Source organism: Bufo bufo, chromosome 3, assembly GCF_905171765.1.
Source record: "Bufo bufo chromosome 3, aBufBuf1.1, whole genome shotgun sequence".
In the NCBI taxonomy this organism is placed as follows: domain Eukaryota; kingdom Metazoa; phylum Chordata; class Amphibia; order Anura; family Bufonidae; genus Bufo; species Bufo bufo.
In genome coordinates, this window is record NC_053391.1 from 409,423,191 (window position 1) to 409,443,196 (window position 20,006).

The 20,006-nt window shown below is 44.4% G+C and overlaps 1 protein-coding gene across 2 annotated transcripts in view; it reads left to right on the forward strand.

The window, feature by feature from the left end:
• The window catches only part of LOC120993444, a 60,967-nt gene extending 45,648 nt beyond the window's left edge, over window positions 1-15,319 (forward strand). For both annotated transcript variants that reach the window (XM_040421950.1, XM_040421951.1), the window contains exons 5-9: window positions 1,412-1,498; window positions 1,583-1,708; window positions 10,583-10,669; window positions 10,754-10,879; window positions 14,999-15,319. In XM_040421950.1, the coding sequence (XP_040277884.1) occupies window positions 1,412-1,498; window positions 1,583-1,708; window positions 10,583-10,669; window positions 10,754-10,879; window positions 14,999-15,078 (506 nt within the window). In that variant the 3' untranslated portion in view covers window positions 15,079-15,319. The remainder of the gene's footprint in view (window positions 1-1,411; window positions 1,499-1,582; window positions 1,709-10,582; window positions 10,670-10,753; window positions 10,880-14,998) is intronic.
• Window positions 15,320-20,006: the final 4,687 nt, after the last annotated feature.

Below are 20,006 nucleotides of genomic sequence, written 5' to 3' on the forward strand. Positions count from 1 at the left end.
GCTCCCTTAAAAGTGTCATCCATAGCGCCCTGCCCCTTTTAAAGCTGACCCGCAGCAGTGAAGAAAAATGGCTGGGTTGTTATGGAAACCTGGAGTAAAACTGTGTGTCTGTGGAGACTAAGGGCCTGCAAGCTTCTATTGGCTGATAAGGGACATGTGACCGTGTGTATGGCAACTGGGATATGAAGAGAAAGACTTGCAGGCTTCTATTGACTAATGCAGGTCATTTTTTGGGAATATCTCAGGAACGGTACGTCCTATAGAGCTGAGACCCCCACAAGATTTCTTTCCAAGTAGCAAGGGATGTGTATACCAAGTTTCGTTGAAATTGATGGTTGCGTTTTTGAGTGATCGCGGAACATACATACATACATATATACAGTATGTCTTTCTTTTATATATAGATACAGGGGTTGGGCCTGAAGATTTGTTTTCTCTGGTGGGCCCAAGGAGTCCCAGTCTGACACTGGGGTTGTCTTGAGAGGAATACATACCTGCAGTCTGTACTGGTTTCTGGTCCTTACATGCAAAGTCCAGGGAAGACAGCCTGAGAGCCAAAGAGCACCAACATAGAGACACGGAGCAAAAAAGGGGGGGCAGTTTAAAGGAGAATCCTGGAGAAACCCTTTAAAGGCGTTGTCCACCCCCCAGGGACCTTTCAGCCAAACCCTCCATGTCCCCGGACCTATGGAGGAAAGCATACTTGCCTGCTCCCTGCTGTCCACCGCTGCTTCGATTTGGTCCCACTAAACAACATCCGGTTTGACGGGCTGCAGTGGTGTGACACATTGATGTGACGCATGGAGGGCACATCACTGCTGTGGCAATTTATTGACTGCAACAGCACACGTGACCCCTGTGAGACCAGATGTGGATGAGCAGGACCACAGCATGGCAGTGGGGGACTGAAGGACCTAGGACCCTGTGGCAGGGAGCAGGAAAGTTTGCTTCCCTCCACAGGTCCAGTGACATAAGGTGGGTCTGGCCGAAAGGTCCTCAAAGGTGGACAATCCCTTTAAACATCTTTTTCTGTGCAATCAATTTGCTATGTACTGCCTAAAAGGTATGTGCCCACCCATTTATCATTGCCCTGCCAAGCTTTGTCCCTTGGTCGGCATAATTCACATTACGTACTCTCTTTAAGAAATGCATCAAACTTTTTTACCCATTGAATGTGTTTGCATTCCCAGATGATGGAGACACCTTACATGGATTTGTTACTTCATGTAAATTCTATGTACCTCATTAAAAACTGCCTTTTTGCCCAGAGCAACCAATCATAGCTTGGCTTTCATTTAGTAAAGTGATTTTGTAAAATGAAAGCTTCAGTGTGATTGGCTGCTATAGGCATCAAAAACTGTTTTTCTTATAGACAGTTTTAATAAATATGCCCCTATGTTTTTTCCTTCAGATACCAATGCAAAAGTAGATGTTACACGCCAAGTGATGTACTCTACTGTGAAGAAAGAGCCAATCCCTCGTCAGCAACAAGGAATAAGTGAGCACTGAGCCATTATAACTGCAAGATAACATTTTCTTACTGCTTTAACTTCTCTCTAAATATATATTTTTGTTTTCACAGAATCTGCATATAATGGCCACAACTATAAAGCAGAGTTACAGCTACCCAGCATGAATGACAGATTTTCATATACATCTTATGATTCCATTGGACACATCACAGACATTGATTACATGAATACAGACAGTGAGTTACTCAACTACACTTACAGTAATGACTTACATTTTTCAAGGGGTTTTCTGGCAGCCAACAATATCATTAAAGTGGTTTTCCAGAAAGAAAAAAAAAAAGCCACACTTCCCTCAGGGATGTTCTGACACTCCCTGGTCCTCCGTCCTTATCTACTTCCTGGTCCAGCAACAACATATCGACACAGGGGCATTTAACCTCTGCAGCCAATCACTACTGATGTGCAGCATTTTTAGCAGTTTTAAGTAGCACTTTAAATAACAAATCTGTACTTCTCCAGCACCACTGCTCTCATGACCCCTCATCTGTCTCCGTGTACAACAATGTAGCAATGATGTGCCATACTGACACCAGATATGGGTTACTATTTTACATTAGTTTAAAGGGTGTCCGTCAGTAGTATTCGATTATGCTAAACTGCTGGCAGCACTATGAAGGGACTGAGGAGAGCAGTACAAACATATCTTTCTCACCCGTATTCATTGGGGGACACAGAGACCGTGGGTATAGCTATGTCCTCTAGGATGCGTTGACACTAGTAAAAGCTGTTAGCTCCTCCCTTGGCAGCTATACCCCCTTCAGCCTGGAAAGCTTCAGTTTTTTCTAGTGGGGGATCTCCTGAAGATTTTTTATTTTATTTTATTTTTTTTCCTTCTTTTTCAGATGGGACAACAGTGGTCGCCTCGCCTCCCTGTTCTCCCGGGGTCGAGTTGCGCCAGTGCCGGTCATCCGCACTGTTGCCTCCCCCACAGAAGACAAGGTGGACCAGGGCAGCTTCGCTCCCCTGCATCCCGCCAGCCAAGGGGTCACCTAGGTCCGCCAAAGAGAAGACCCTCCCGCCATACCAGACTCCTGCCACTCCGGTGCCAGCTGCTGAGGAGGTGACCCTGCTGGAGAAGGTACCATTATGGGCCCACTTAGGGAGGGTGAAGTGAAGAGGAGGAAGATAGGTGAGTACGGGACTAGCTAAGTATGTTAACCCTCTCCCTCCTTTCCTATTTGAAGGGTTCTACGGAATAGACTTCCTCCTTGGCCAGACAGTTTTTTCTCACTAGCCCAGCTCAACAGTCTTCCCTCCCCCTCTGTGCCGTCGCAATTACCAGTGGGCATGTACACGGGCACATAGGGGGTTAATGACCTTAAATCACAGCGGGCGACAGTGCGCCCTGCTTTGGTCAGGTGTAGAGAAGTTGCAGAGTGCCTGCGCATAATGCAGGGTTGCACCTCTGATCTCCCCTTGTCTCCGTTCCCCAGCGATAATCATCCCCTGGAAGCGGGCACCTAAAAGTGCGCCGCTCCAGGAGGCTATCACCAGCATCGGGTGCGGGCACCGCAAAAATCTGGCCTCGCCTGATTACTCCAGCCTGAACTGGTTCAGTACCTGCAGTAGGCGTTCCCCCTTTTAGTAGGTGGCGGAACTGCATTCCCACTGGGGACAGTACTTACTGTATGCATTAGCCTCTTCCATAGTGGCACTATGGCATTATCCCTAGTTTAGGGTTTACTGTATGTCTTACCCCCTTACGTAGGTGGGGTATTGATACGGACTCTCCATATGCCTTGCCCTTTCCGTAAGAGGCGTACTCCCTCTCTACTTGGATTCAGTTCCTGCTAGAACTACCGTGGGGAATGAGTACGCATCTTGGATCTTGCACTTCAACTATGCCACGGCTATAGGTGCCTTAGCTTCTTCTACATGTGGAGCGTAGCGAGTATCGTTTCACGCTGGCGCCCTCTACTCTTCTTCTAATGATATTTCGGTGCCGCCAGTGGATACTGTGGCTGTTTCCACGTTGTGTATTTTTCCTTCGGTGCCGGTTTGGGGCATGAATATAACAACCTCTCTCCTCTCGGGGTTGCCCGGCGTCACTCATGTGTCCTAGCGTCCCCTATCCCCATGGTCCTCCACTGTTCCAATATGTGTCTTCAACAATAAGTAGTGCGTACACCATGGCACGTAATATTGTGATTACATTCCTGCAAGTCGAGTGTTACACTAACTCTATATTTCTATCCACCATTCCTGATGTGGGAAGTGGTTGTGCTGGCACTCTGGTTTAGCTTTGCAGCGTGTTCTCTTCCGCTGGTGCGGATTTTACGCTGGTACTAGCGTTTGCAGTCACTGCAGTGGGCCGTTCCCTCAGGTAGGGGTTCTACCCTGACGCTGGCTTGGCGGTTGTTCCTGTTCAACGCCCTTCCCAGGTGGAGTGTTTAAGGTTAGCTCTTCTTCCCTGGGGCAGTATGGTACCATGGCCTCTACCGGATACCTCTAGTCTGCCCCTCAGTTTGTGCTGGCGGGCACGCTGCGGCTCCTACGGTATGGGGGTCCTGGAGTAGCTGTTACATACTCTGGCTCCCCCTGCACGGCTCCTTCGTCAGGTGACTGATTCCTTTAACACCAAGTTCGGTGGCATACGCTGCATGGCCTCCTCCTTAGGCGGAGTGTGGCACCGCCACTATCATCCGGTGGCTACTTCTGTGAGTGCCTGTCTCAGATGGGGAATGGACTTCACCCTACCACTCTTTCCTTCCGTCTTTTTCCTTCTCTGGCTCGGGGTTCACGGCCACACCGCAAACCTGGGTAGCTCCTACCTTATTACATCCCCTCATCTATGTTGATTCAGGGTATTGGTTCTGTGTTTTTTTTTTTTTTTTTTTCTTCCAGTCTTGTTCCGGACCGACTGTTGGGCCGTGACGTTTTCCAAGTCCTACCCGTTGGTCCTGGGTGTACTACCCATATCTACAACTACCTCTCTCAAGACTTGACTAGCGACTGCCACGTCAGTCCGATGTAGTCATGCTATTTCACTGCACATTCCGTGGCTAGTCTACGAGACTCACCACACCAGGCTGAGCGGGGGTGATGTCACGACTGTTCATGGAGTTTCGTTCCTGGAACGGAACACCCTTTCTATTCTTCCTTCTCGAGGCAGGAGTCTTTTTCTCTCATCTTGGTCTGGTCGTAATTTTCCTTCTAGGAGTGTTGCTACACCGTTCATACACAGTCGTTGACGGAACTCTACCGTGGATGATTCTCATATCGTCTCTACTTTTACCTATCCAATGTGTTGATTCCTTGGCTTGCGGTTGGACATGCCTCATTCAGGCGTTCCTTTCTCTGTAGTTTATCAGCCAGCTTCCCATTCTCTCCACAAGCCTCTTCGGCTCGAGGGACATTGGTGGACCACTTACCGTTTCCGTGGAGCGCTTCCCTTTAGCAGGGGTGGATCCTGTGGTCCTGGGGTTTGGGTTGGCCATTAGTTCCTTGCTGGGGCAGTTTCGGTGCTGTGTATCCTTTCCAGGATCCTCTGACTCACCCGGGGCCCATAATACCTTCCTTCAGGGAATGGCACATATGGTTCCTCCATACCGTCCTCCTTTACCACCTTGGGATCTGAACTTAGGTTTTTTCAGCGCTCCGGAATTCTCCCCTTGAACCTTGCGGGAGATGTCACTCCGACTCCTGTCCTGGGAGGTGGTCTTTTCTGGTGGCTATCACATCCATCAGATGGGTGTCCGGGTTGGGGCGCTCTCTTGCAGAGAGCCTCCCGGTTCTAACAGGGATAAGCGGTTTCCCGGCCCGTTTATTCCTTTTCTCCGACAGTGGTCTCTGATTTCCATTTCAATGAAGAAACTGTCCTTCCATCACTGTGTCGCTCCCCTTCACCCCTAGGGAAAGGGAGTTGGGTCATTTGGACGTTGTCAGGGCTTTGGCGATTTATTGCTAGCCTCCAGTTCCTTCCGGTGTACGGACTCTCCTTTTTTGTCATCCCGGAGGGTCCTCGCAAGGCATTGGCGGCCTGCAGGGTGGCAATTCCACGTCTGCATTTACTTAAGCGTACTGCACCCGGGGCGGGGTCCCGCCCTTCGGCGTCACGGCTCACTCCACCAGGGCGGTGGGCGCTCTTGGGCTTGGAGTATTCAAAGGTCCGCTGCGCAGTTGTGCAGGGCGGCTACTGTCCTCCTTGCGCACATTCACAAAAGTTTGCCAGATGCCTGCTTATGCTTCGACGGGCGCCGCCTTTGGATCACTTGGTCTTGCAGGCGGCAGTTCTTAGTTACCTACAAGGGCGCTTGCTCCATGGGTCTGTGGTTTTCCCTCCCTGTGGACTGCTTTAGGACGTCCCACGGTCTCTGTGTCCCCCAATGAATATGGGCGAGAAAGCAAGATTTTTGTAAAACTTACCTGTAAAATCTCTTTCTCGCTCTTCATTGGGGGACACAGCACCCACCCAGTATTGTTGTTCGGCCACAGTTGTGGCTGTTGCTGGTTAGAACCTGGTTCAGTTCTTGGCATTGTTGCTGTTCCACGTTTTTTCGTTGGTTTACTTGCTTCTCCTACTGCTTCTCACAAACTGAAGCTCTCTCTCCAGGCTGGAGGGGGTATAGCTGCCAGGGGAGGAGCTAACAGCTTTTACTAGTGTCAACGCCTCGTAGAGGACATAGTTATACCCACGGTCTCTGTGTCCCCCAATGAAGAGCGAGAAAGAGATTTTACAGGTAAGTTTTATAAAAATCTTGTTTTTTTGTAAAGCACTTGTGTGAACATGAACCTTTATCTTGTCAGGCTCTTGTCCTTCAGGCACACTGGAGACATTGAGCTACTTCACAGCCCCTCCCCTCTGCATGGCACCTGTAGTGGTCTTCTGGTTAGATGCAAACAACTGTCACTCAGAGTAGAGGGGAGGAGCTGTAAGACCAGAGAAGTGAAGCACCACCTCTAGGGTACTTGCTGTAGAAGAACATAGTAGAATAAAAATGAATTTACACTAGTTCTGATAGTAAAAACTCCACAAAAAAAGTATGTTTCTCCTGCTGTCCTCAGCCTCTACCTAGTGTTGCCAGCAGTTTAGCATGATCAAAAGTGCTGACAGAGTCCTTTTTAGTCCAAAAACCCCTTTAATGTAGTTGTAGCAGTTAAAGGGACACTAAACCCAGAAATTAATAGAAAAATGAATAGTAAAAGAGAACACACATCCTGGATTTTGGCGACTGTCCCAGGACATGTCATGTAGCATGTGAGGATTTCAACTGTATCTGCTTCCCGAGGACACAGATAAGGTTGAATGCAATGGTGAAGCAAAGAGCCATCAGCCACCTGCTCCACCATTCCCATCCTACACCTCCCAGCAGGCAGGCACGATGCAGTGATGTCATCATGCCTGTTGATCTAAATGAGAGACACCACAAGCCGGGGAATGGTGAGCTAAAGGGGCATATGAATAGTGACCTTGTTAAAGGGGCATATGAATTGTGGTTATCTTCCCGAAACAACCTCTTGAAATGGAGTGGGCTTGGTGACAGTGCTTGGTTGATCACTTAGAAGCGAATTGATTGCACAGAGAAAAAGTTTAATTTGGTAGGTAAATCACATCAGTGCCCAAGGACGGTACAGAGCCCTGCAAGTTCTCCAAGCCCTTCCATTAAACCTGTCCCAATGACTCCACATTGGCCTTAAAGTGATATTCTCATCTAATTAACTGCCTCCCGTCCAGAAAAAAAAAGAAAAGAAGGCACTTACCCAATATATTCTTTTTTTCCTGAAGTATCTCCTTTTCTTGTTTGGGATCTTTCTTCCCTATCTTTGCTTACTTTTTGTAGTCAAGGGTTACTGCCACTGCTGTGATCTAGGGTTCAATTAAAACAACTTTTAATCTACCGATGTAACATGGTTAGCACTCTTTTTTTTCCTGAGATTTCTGAGTTTAGTTATCTAATCTAAGCAAACACCTTCAATTGCTTTTCAATGGCTTTTGTCTCAAGATAATGAAATGAGTTAAGAAATTTGAGTTAACAGCGGGAGTGCTAACCATGGAACATCTGTAGGTATTAATAAAAATGATATAAAATTTGTCTCCTATTAAGTAGAAAAAAGAATTAGAGGATAATAACCATATGAAAGACCAGAGGGAATCATGTAGAAAAATGCCTATTGAACACCAGTTATCTCACTATTGCTGCCAGTGAAGCGTAAGGAAATATATAGCCCGAGAGGGTACCTTGATAGTCTAGATGGTCATGCTGGTCTTCTTGGGAAATGTGCACCTTGTTTGTAACCTAGACCAAGTCCCGCTTGTGATTTTCATCCAATACTGGTACTTTGGGTCATCTGGTGGTTGACAGTAGTCAGGAGTGATTTCTTCTTCTGTGTTTTTCAGGTCAGGTCCCCTGTGGAAAACGGCCTTAAGTATCCCTATAAATTCCCTAACAAAAGAGGGAAGGGGCTGGTCAACACTACCACCACAGAGCACACTCCCTGACAATGGCGACCCTTTCTGAAAGCTCTCCCACATATTTAGACCTATGCCCGGATACACCCTAATTTTGCCCAATATGACATGTTTCTGTCTTGTTGTTGGTGGACTTCTCAGGGGACTTGGAAATTAGGGGTTAATAAGTAATTAGTGATGAGCGAATCGAAGCTGCCGAAGTGGAATTCGATCCGAAATTCTGGAAAAATTCGATAAGCATCGAATCCGAATTTCCTCACGTTTCGTGCTAACGAATTATATTTTTTCCTAAAATGACTGCTGCACGTGTGAGGACATGGAGCAAGTAACTCTGGGAAGGCGGGATCACCATAATGAGATGCATGCAGCCAATCAGCAGCCAGCCCTGTGATGTCACAGCCCTATAAATAGCCTCACCATCTTGGATTCTGCAGGGAGAGACGTCAGCAGGCGCTAGGGACAGTGCTAGAAAAAACTTCATTGTGCTAAAAAAAAACGATTTACAAGTGCAGGGAAAGATTATTCAAGGTTTAGGGAAAGGATAGGGAGGAATCATTCCACAGCATTTATGCTGAACAGGGTTCAGTAAGGGAGGTTACAGCCTGGGTAATAGGAACAATCCGATTACACCTTGCTGCAATGGCTGGGCACCCAAATTGCCATTATACAGCTCTGTAAACCGTTCTTGTTATTGGGGTGCAAGTGCTGTTTGATACAGCCATTAACAGGGTTTATTACAAGGAAATATTTCTACATCTTATTTGCCCTTGTGCGGTGCAGTTATATGTTCTAAAGCTGTTTTGCCTTGTATTAGTGTGACAAAAAGAGATTATTAGCCGATGTGTGGTGAAGTGCTAAAATACAGCACTTTTTGTCGTCTATTAGTGGCAAAAGAAAAATATATTTGCCGTTCAGCGATGCAGTTATATGTTCTAAAGCCTTTTGTGGCGTGTATTAGTGGCAAAATAAAAATATATTTGCCGTTCAGCGATGCAGTTATATGTTCTAAAGCCTTTTGTGGAGTGTATTAGTGGCAAAATAAAAATATATTTGCCGTTCAGCGATGCAGTTATATGTTCTAAAGCCTTTTGTGGCGTGTATTAGTGGCAAAATAAAAATATATTTGCCTTTCAGCGGTGCAGTTATATTTTCCAAAGCCCTTTTTTGTGTGCATTAGTGTGAAAAAAACTGCTTTTTAGCCGTTGTGTGGCAGAGGTCTAAATGTTTCTGGAGCAGGCACAGGTCGCAGCAGAGTAAGGGGGCGTGGCAGCAGGAGTGGCAGCGAGAGGCCTGAGCTCTCAGTGTCATCTAGCGGTCGTGTCTTGACCAGCAACCCAGCAGTTCTTGAATGGTTGACTCGGTCATCTCTGTTTTGGATCCACTCCTATTTTTTTTTGGCATTAGCAATACTGATGGATTACTGACCAAATGCTGACCGAGTGAAGGCGGATGCGTTTTTTTGGGGTTATTGTTCTGACGGATCAGAGGAAGAGCAAAATAATCAGTGACGTCAACACAAACATACTGCTGACACCCTCTCCACTCTGTCGGGGGGCTCTGTATAAGCGTTTAATAGAACAGGTTCTGTAGGCATCTATGTGGAAAAGGAGTGCACTTCTTCTTGGCGCTAATATCGTCCTGTAAGGCTGAGTTCATACTTGAATTATTTGGTCAGTTTTGGCCCCGTGACTGCCTAAATAAGTGAAGCCTGCAGTGATTCTAAGAGCGACACCTGTCATCTGCATGTCATACTGACTCACAGTATTGTTTAACTACCCCAGCAGACTCCCTATGCGTGTTACTGCAAGGCACAGTGTTCTACACCACTATAAAAGATCTCTGCAGCCAGGAAATAGACGTTTTTTAACGCAATTTGGATAAATTCGTATCGAACCAAAAAATAATTTTTAATTCGGCAAACCAGCCAAATCAAATTTTTTTAAAATTTGCTCATCTCTAGAAATAATGGAAAGTAGCTGGGTATATAGACGGAGGAGCAGAAGGAGTTTGCAATCTAAATCCTCCAAAACAAATGAGACACCCTTGTCAGTGGACTGGGGTCTCAAGAGACCAATGACTGTCCCTCTCAAGGTTTAAGGGGCCCCATAGACCTTTAGAGGGACTGTCAATTTATTAACTGCAGCAACACACCCGATCCCTGTCAAACAGGATGTGGACGAGCAAAACCACAGCGTAGCAGCCGGGGACTGAAGCAGCCAGAACCCTTCGGCAGGTAGCAGGTAAATATGCTTCCCTCCGCAGGTCCAGCAACATATGGGTCTGGCTGAAAGGCTCCAGAAGGTGGATATACCTTTAAATTTCTTTTTCTGTGCAATAAATATGCTATGTACTGCCAAAAAGGTATGAGTCTACCTCTTTCTCAGTGCCCTGCCAAGCTTTCTCCCTTGGTAGGCATAATTCACGTGACATACTTTTAAGAAATGCATCAAACTTTTCACCCATTGAATGTGTTGTTACTTCATGTCAATTCTATGTACCTCATTAAAAACCGCCTTTTCGCCCAGAGCAACCAATCATAGCTCAGCTAAGTGCTCTTGTAAAATTAAAGCTTCAGTGTGATTGGCTGCTATGGGTATCAAAGACTGTTTTAATAAATCTGCCCCTATGTTTTTTCCTTCAGATACCAATGCAAAAGTAGATGTTACACGCCAAGTGATGTACTCTACTGTGAAGAAAGAGCCAGTCCATCGTCAGCAACAAGGAATAAGTGAGCACTGAGCCGATATAACTGCAAGATAACATTTTCTTACTGCTTTAACTTCTCTCTAAATATATCTTTTTGTTTTCACAGATTCTGCATATAATGGCCCCAACTATAAAGCAGAGTTACAGCTACCCAGCATGAATGACAGATTTTCATATACATCTTATGATTCTATTGGACACATCACAGACATTGATTACGTGAATACAGACAGTGAGTTACTCAACTATGATTACAGTAATGACTTAAATTTTTAAAGTTTTTTTTTGGCAGCTGACAATATCATTAAAGTGGTTTTCCAGCAAAAAAAAAAAAAAATTCTAACTGCTAATAATTCTTTGGCAAAATAAAAAAAACTACACTTACCTCAGGGATATTCTGACACTACCTGGTCCCCCACCTCTTTTTACTTCCTAGACCAATGTGAGAAATGGACAACAATTCTCATAACTTTTATTATCTGTGTATGTTTTTATAACTGTCGTGTGATACTATATATTTTCCATTCTGTAATTGTTCGTGCCGTTCTGTCTTGGCCTGCAGTTGGAATATGCATTACCGTTGGAGGAAATCAGTTTATCACCTGAATGTTAAAAAACTTGCCCTTTGCAAGTGGTAATGAAGGTTGTTTCTAGAAATGCAGCCACTAAGACAGCCTGGAACCTCACCCCGTAGGGGTCCAGAAGCTTCTCAAATACAGTGCCAGAGGATGAAGAAGATATCTCATAAGCAATAACTCATCTGTGGTACAACTCACAAATTAATAATTGTGATCATTGTATTCTGCGTAATGTGGGCATCGTAGGGGGTCTAAACATGCCATCCCTGACAGCCAGCATTCCCACATAACCATTGTCTCACCTTCTGGGACAACCACCCCGGTCATGTGTGGTATCACAATGATCAGCCGGATATAATATACATTATTAAAACATGTTGGGTCCCGAATATCCATTAGTGTGGACGGGAAGCCATGTTTTAATAATATTTCATGTCTGCCAGCTGAATAAAAGGTGGAGCATGCACAGGTAATGAGGGCCATCCCAGAAGGCTGGGACAGAATAGGTGGGAGACTCCTCTCAGCTCCACCCTCTACCGAATGGGGATAAAAATGAACTATTGGGAACATTTCTTTGACACAATTTTGGGGATCCGATCAACATTGGGTTATGCTCCACTTTCCTCCTGTCCCCGGAAACCAGAAGGAACTCCACACAATTCGTTGAGTAAGAACCTTTCTGCTTTTTATCCTTTTATTTTTATACTGTTTTGTGCACGTTTATATATCTCTTATTTCTTTTAACTTTATTTATTTCTTGTAACTAAGTACTGTACCGTTTAGTACATTAAAGCACATCTTTAATGGTTTTGCCTTGTGCCCTGAACGAGCCCAGTAACCTACTTTTTTTTTTTAAGTGTATGAGTGCGGTTTGCGTTACCGTGTATTTGCTATACGTGTGGCCTGTGCCAATGTGAGCCTGCTTGCCAGTGGGGCGCTGTGGGGTTTTCTATGAGCCCTTAATTAATCGGTGTATTGATTTAAATGTCATAGATCAGAGGTCAGCAACCTCCGGCACTCCAGAGGTGATGAAACTACAACTCCCAGCATGCTCCATCGACTTCTATGGGAGTTCCAACAACAGCCAAGCATGTTTGTATGCTGGGAGTTGTAGTTTCACCACAGCTGGAGTGCCGAAGGTTGCTGATCCCTGTCATAGATGGTGGCAGCAGGGTGCATGAGAGGCTGTGTCAGGGTGTGATCGAGGCTCAATCTGAGACCCGTGAAATAGATCGACCCTTGGCAGTCGCACCCAGGTCACGTGACAGGGCGGTTCCCGTATGTGACAACCAGCAATAACATGTTGACACAGGTGCATGTAACCTCTGCAGCCAATCGCTATTGATGTGCAGCATTTTTAGCAGTTTTAATTTTTTTTATTTTTTCAGCTGTAAAACCCCTTTCAATAACAAATCTGTACCTCTCCAACACCGCTGATCTCATAACCAGGGGAGGACTGGGAACTTAAAGTGGCCCCATGTTGTAGATAGGTCCAAATTTACAGAAGACAGGACAATAAAAGTAAGCAGGGCAAACACAAGTAGGCGGTTTCAACACAAGGGGGGCCGCCAATACCACAGTGCAGTACAAAATACTGTCTACCCTTCTGCAGTATTCAACTTTTATTACCATCCTGAGGGCAGTGAGCGCACTTACAGTCATCGACCAGGTGCATGAGTACCTGATGCTCCTAGTATTAATTAATGCTGAGAGCATCCAAATGTTAATTACTCAGCTAGCCAGGGTGAGGAGGGCTCGGGTAGCCTCCTGGGCATCGGCCCACCGGGAAACTTCCCTGTAAGTCTATGACCAGTCCACCCATGCTCATGACCCCCGTCTGTCTCTGTTTACAACTATGTAGCAATGAAGTGTCATACTGAAAGTAACAGAAATTTGTTCCTATTTTGTATTCTTTAAAGGGTGTAGTTTTGACCATGTTAAACTGCTGACAGCACTAGGAAGGGGCTCAGGAGAGCAGTACAAGCATACCTTTTGTGGAGCACTTGTGTTAACATAAACCTTTATTTTGTCAGGCTCTTGTCCTGGAGGCAAAGCCCCTCCGTATGACAACTGTAGTGGATGCTACATCTGTCATTCTGAGTAGAGGGAAGGAGCTGGGAGAGCAGAAAATGAAGCTCCACTTCTAGTGCATTTGCAGTAGCAGAACCTTGTAGAAATAAAAAATCATATATACACTACTTCTGATAAAAACTTCACAAAAGGTATGTTTGTCCTGCTGTCCTCAGACCCTAGCTAGTGCTGCAAGACGTTTAGCATGATCAAAAGTGCTGACAGACTCCCTTTAAGTCCAAAACCTCTGTAGTGTAGTTGTGGCAGTTAAAGGAACACTGAACCCAGAAATGAATAGAAAAAATAACATACATCCAAACCGTACCTGATTTTGATGGCTGTCCTTCGGTTCCAGGAAGGGCTGTAGCATGTTCCAATTTCAACTGCATCTGCCTCTTGAGGACACAGATACAGTTGAATGCAATGGTGAAGCAGGAAGCCATCAAACTATCTGCTCTACCATCTCCATCCCTCTGCATTTCCCAGGAGGCAGGCACGATTCACTGGAAAAACGGGGATAGGTGAGTATTACTTTTTTATTTTATTTCAACTACAGGAGCTTCACTATTGAGAGGTGGCAGTAATGGGGCACATTAAGGGGGCAGCGCTATTGTAAGGGGGAATTTAGGGGCAGCACTATTGTAAGGGGAAACTATGGGGGCAGCACTATTATGTGGGGGCACTATGGGGTCATTCTTAGCATCGTTTTTTGGTCATTATAAAAAGTGACCAAAAAATGGCATCAATAAAAATGACAGCTCATCCCACAAAAAAGAGCCCATACACAGTTCTGTAGATGGAAAAAATTGCTTTTTTTCAAAGTTCTTTATATTTTAAAAAAAAGTAGTAAAGCATAATAAAAACTGTTTATCATTGTACTCGTACTAACCCACATAATTAAGGTAATGTGACATTTTTACAATAAAATGCCATACCATGCCATTAAAATAAAACCCATAAAGCAATGTCACAACTGCGTGTTTTTTACTCTATTAATATTTTTTTTCCAGCTTCCTAATACATTCTATAGAATATTAAAGTGTCATTACACAGTACAACGTGTCCCACAAAAAACCGAAAACAAAAAAAAAACAATCTTTTTGTTTCCACAAAAACTGAAAAGGGCTGTGTCGAGAAGGGGTTAGCCTATTGAGCATGGCCTGGTCACCAAAACAAATCCAAGCTTTTCTCTCGAATTATAAACTAGAATCTTAGAAGACAGGATATCCTTCTCCTGGTGGTACCCACACTAAACTGGCTTGAAGAGACATAAAAAAATAATAATTATAATAAAAAAAAAAATGATTCATTTAAAGGCCCTAACCCATCTCACCCCTTTAGACCTTAGAAATTTGACTGTAGCTGAATGTTAATTTCCTGTGTATCAAGAAGGATGAAGAAGGAGAGACTGGTGGAGGGAACTGGGATTGTCAGGGGATTTGTGAGGTGAATATTGCTTCTTTTATTTTTTTTCACCCAACCTGAGTCTTTTGTAAAATATTGTATCTGCTGGACAACCGCTTTAAATATATGACAGAAATAGTTCTAGTTCACTAGTATGTCGTACAACTGTAGTAGTATAAAACCCTAAAGTTTTATCAGAACTCTGTTAAAAAGATGTATGGAAATAGAGTGATGGATAATTATACTGTATGCTGTATATAAGTTATTTATACATGCTATGTGTATTTTTTTTTTTACAGACCGTGCTAAAGACCTGGAATATATTGACGTGCTTGCAGAAGATGATGATAATGATTATGATGATGTGTATATTATCTGAACTTATAATGTAGTAGCTTATATTCCCAACCAAAGCAAACAAGCTACTTAACTATAAAACAGACTGCTCTAAACAGCAACATCTAATACATTTTAATTATTAATTATCTATTTTATAGTTAATATATTTTATTAGTTTATAGATGTAATTTATCTCTGCATCATGTTCATGTTTTATATTTTTAAATTATACCTAACCTAAATACATTTGTGAAAAGCTAAGGAGGCAATAACTATTGAACGGTGGGGAGGCAATGGTTCTCCACTTTTCTTTAAAAAAGCAAGATATAAAATTGTGGGGAAAGATTATATACAAGCATATTTCCAGGAGCTTTCACTGATCTTTCAAACAACTTTGTTTCATCATTGCTTTCTATGATACATTCCCAGGGTAAAATCTGCAGTTAAAAAATGGCTGAAAAAGAAAAGTTTCTCGTTGTATCAACTGTTGAGACATGACTATCCTGTAGGTTCCTAGTACACATACTGCCCCACAAATGCCCCACATTTTATAACAGGAAGTATAGTTGTATACTTGTGCTTATCTCTACTGTCAGAACTTCCATTCTCAGCAGGTGACTGCAAGGGGTTATTCCACAATTATTGTAGAAAATGAGACTTAACACAGTATATGACAGTCCCTAGCAAAGCTAGAACCAGCACTGTACCTTATGGAAGCATGTAGGAAGCATGGTGGCTCAGCAGTTAGCACTGGTACCTTGCAGCAGTCTATCTTTGAACCAGTCCTTGTGTCAATGCTTATTTAAATATGTTTTGTATTTTTTTTCAATAAAAGTTCTCAATTTTTTATACTGTTCTAGTGCTCACTGGGTATTCCAACACCCTCGCTTTTTCTTTTTTTATGATTGTATGTTTGTGCATCAGTTTGAGCAGTTCCTTGATATGTTAGATTACACTAGACTGTATACTCACTGCCAGCAGCATTTGGACTAGATTGAGGACTGACCAGTGGCAGTATTTACACGTGACTAGATTATAAACTGGTGGCAGCATTTACACTAGATTATGGACTGACCGGCAGCAGCCTGACTGGTGGTAGCATTTACACTAACTGTGAACCGACGAGTGGCAGCATTTACACTATACTATGGACTGACCGGTACCAGCATTTACACGAGACTGTGGACTTACTGGTAGTAGCATTTATACTAGACTGTGGACTGGTCAGTAGCAGCATTTACAGTAGACAGTGGACTGACCAGTGCCAGCATTTACACTAGACTGTGGACTGACCGGCAGCAGCATTTACACTAGATTGTGGCTTGATTAGTGACAGCATTTACACTAGACTGTGGAATGACCAGTGGGAGCATTTACACTAGACTGTGGACTGACCAGTGGCATCATTTACACTAGACTGTGGACTGGTCAGTAGCAGCATTTACAGTAGACAGTGGACTGACCAGTGGCACAATTTATACTACACTGTGGACTAAACACTCGTAGAATTTACACTAACTGTGAAATAACTGGTGGCAGCATTTACACTATACTATGGACTGACCAGAGGCAGCATTTACACTATACTATGGACTGACCAGAGGCAGCATTTACACTATACTATGGACTGACCAGAGGCAGCATTTACACTAGACTGTAGACTGAAAAAGAGGCAGCATCCAACAATTTGATCAACTGTGCTTTCTAATACAAGATAATACAAGCAACCCAGAAGTGTGACGTTTTGGATATACCTTAGCCTTCCTCAAGCATGCATACAATGGTGAATACACAGACTTAAATACCCACAGTTCATGATGACATCAAAAGTATGGGGGGGGGGGGGTGACCCGGAAGTAGAAAGGGTCAGAGCTATATAGAAAAAGTAAAAAGTCTTCTAAAAATCATCATCATTAATATCAATATGCTTTATAAGTGCCAGATGTATTATATAAATTCTCTTAAGTATAGTACAATATAGGCTTGGGTTAGTTACCTCCATGTATATACGCATGTATTTGACCTTTATTTCCATATGATCGGCATGCGCTCCGTGAGGTTGTGGGAGGGTGCCACCCATCCTGCCTTCAGTGCCGGCCCAGCCTGCGCTGCTATTTGCTCAGTCACGTGGTACCGCAGCGTCACGTTGCTCTGACCCCCCGGTGTTCTATCAAAAAACCTTACGCCGTGAAAATTCCTTACCCCTCGTGACTTCTGGTGACGCTCCCGCACCGGACATGACGAAGATCAGCTGGAGGAGGGGGTGTGTGCCTCAGCACAAGCGCACTACCACAGGTAAGGTAAAGTTACAGGGAGCGCTGCGGGCGAAGCGGCCACCAACAGCTATAGTGCTGGGAGCAGGGAGAGACCGACCTGATTAAGGCCAGCCAGCAATGCATCTGAAGCGCTGTGTCCGCGTGTGCGCAGTGTCAGGGTAAGGAGAGATTTCACAAAATAAACGACCATCAGATCTCCTTACCTCTGAGGGCGCATGCGTGGTGTCTGTGAGTCAGGCTGTGCTGGCTGGCTCCACGCGTGCGTACTGAAGGGTGGGGAGTTCGGATGGTGGTTCGCTGTGCGCAGTGTCTCCCGGAGCCTAGCTGTTGGTGGTCGCGCATGCGCATTTGGTGACCGCTTCTCCCGCAGCGCTCCCTGTAATTTTACCTTACCCGTGGCAGTGCGCTTGCGCTGAGGCGCACACCCCCTCCTCCAGCTGATCTTCGTCGTGTCCGGTGATGCCGCGTCACCGGAAGTCACGAGGGGTAAAGGATTTTCACGGGGTAAGGTTTTTTTTATAGAACACTTGCAGGATAACAGGCCGAACTGGATGGACAAATGTCTTTTTTCGGCCTTATGTACTATGTTACTATGTTAACACCGGCACAGAGAGTGTGCGATGTGCGATCCGGAGGTAAGGCAGCATCCTGCTGCCATAACAACCGAAGGCGTGTCTCACGAGACGGCAGGAAAGTGTCATGTTGCCATACTTACACTCATTAGGAGGAGCGTGCCGTGCGTTCTAAAAGCGGACAGCCTCTCTACCCCACACTGTGTTCGCAATTTTGTGTATATTTGTCAGCGTGAACATGGTTAATAGGCATTACATACAGGATTATTTACAACATAATGCCCTTATATAGAATCGTGTCAACCTCTTGGCATAGAATGACATATACCCTCCAGAGATCTTGGAAGATTAAGTACATATGTGAAGTGCTTATGAGTCATGTATGTTAATCCTGCAGGTTACATGGATCACTGTGTGATCCGTGATTAAGTACAAATGTGGAGTGCTTAAGGGTCATGCATGATACTCCTGCAGGTTATATGGGTCACTCTATGTATTACATATATTTGTCATTCATGACTTATGAGAGAAAGTAGATTGGTTTAGCCTCAAGATAGATTTACAAAAATTCTATCGCACATTTAGACTGAAGGCGCACTTTGCAAACATCCCCACACTACAAACTGGTAGACAAACTCATACAGCAGAAATAGAATTTAAAAACTTGAATATGAATAAAAAAAAGTCACTATACACCACCAAAGGGGAACCATGCTTTAGAAGCCTACATTTAGGTTTTACAAACACAAATACAGACCCTTAAGAACTCACGGATAGGTAACACTGACTAACCCCGACATGACCAGTGATGAGAGTGCCGCAATCAGGGAATTACAAGATCACAGGTCCCTTGAACTCAAACCGGCAGATAAGGGTGGGGCCCTGGTGATCATGGACAGATAAGACTATATAAATGAGTTAATGCGCCAATTGGAGGATGACATGGTATATACCCCTCTGAACAGGGATCCGAAGTTTGATATTGTGGATATGATAAAAAAAATGCCTATTGGGGGCTTACAAACAAAAAGTGATTGATGAGACACTTGGGAACGAACTGGTAGTAAAGCACCCAGTGACCCTAGTACTGTACTGTCTTCCGAAGATACACAAACGCCTAGATAAACCACCTGGGAGACCGATAGTGTCAGGAAGTGACTCTATTTTTACTAACATCTCTATTTTTCTTGACACGATATTATGACGCTTCGTAATTGAAGCAAAGTCATAAATAAGGGACACAGGTGATTTTTTTTGAGAAGTTAAAGGGCTTCTGTCACCCCACTAAACTCTTTTTTTTTTTTGTGTACTTATAATCCCTATCCTGCCATATTGCCATACATTATGTTAGTAATAATTTTCGTTCAGTAGATTTAGCAAAAAACTTACTTTTATGATATGCTAATTACCTTTCTACCAGCAAGCAGCGCGTCTACTTGCTGGTAGCAGCCACAGAAAACCGCCCCCTCCTTCTGTTGATTGACAGGGCCAGCCGCGATCTCCTCCTCCAGCCAGCCCTGTCAGCATTTCAAAAATCGCGCCTGTGTTGATTCGGCGCAGGCGCTCTGAGATAAGGAGGCTCGCCTCCTCAGCACTCCCTCAGTGCGCCTGCGCCGATGACATCACCGAAAGAGAAGACGTCATCAGCGCAGGCGCACTGAGGGAGTGCTGAGGAGGCGAGCCTCCTTATCTCAGAGCGCCTGCGCCGAATCAACACAGGCGCGCGATTTTTTAAATGCTGACAGGGCTGGCCGGAGGAGGAGATCGCGGCTGGCCCTGTCAATCAACAGAAGGAGGGGGCGGTTTTCTGCGGCTGCTACCAGCAAGTAGACGCCCTACTTGCTGGTAGAAAGGTAATTAGCATATCATAAAAGTACGTTTTTTGCTAAATTTACTGAACGAAAATTATTAATAACATAATGTATGGCAATATGGCAGGATAGGGATTATAAGTACACAAAAAAAAAAAAAAGAGTTTAGTGGGGTGACTGAAGCCCTTTAAAAGGTCTCACAATTCCAGACAATTGCATATTGGTGTCCTTTGATGTAGTTTCCTTTTATACGTCTATAGCCCATGAGAAAGGCATTGAAAAGGTGAAGGATACATTACGGTACACTTA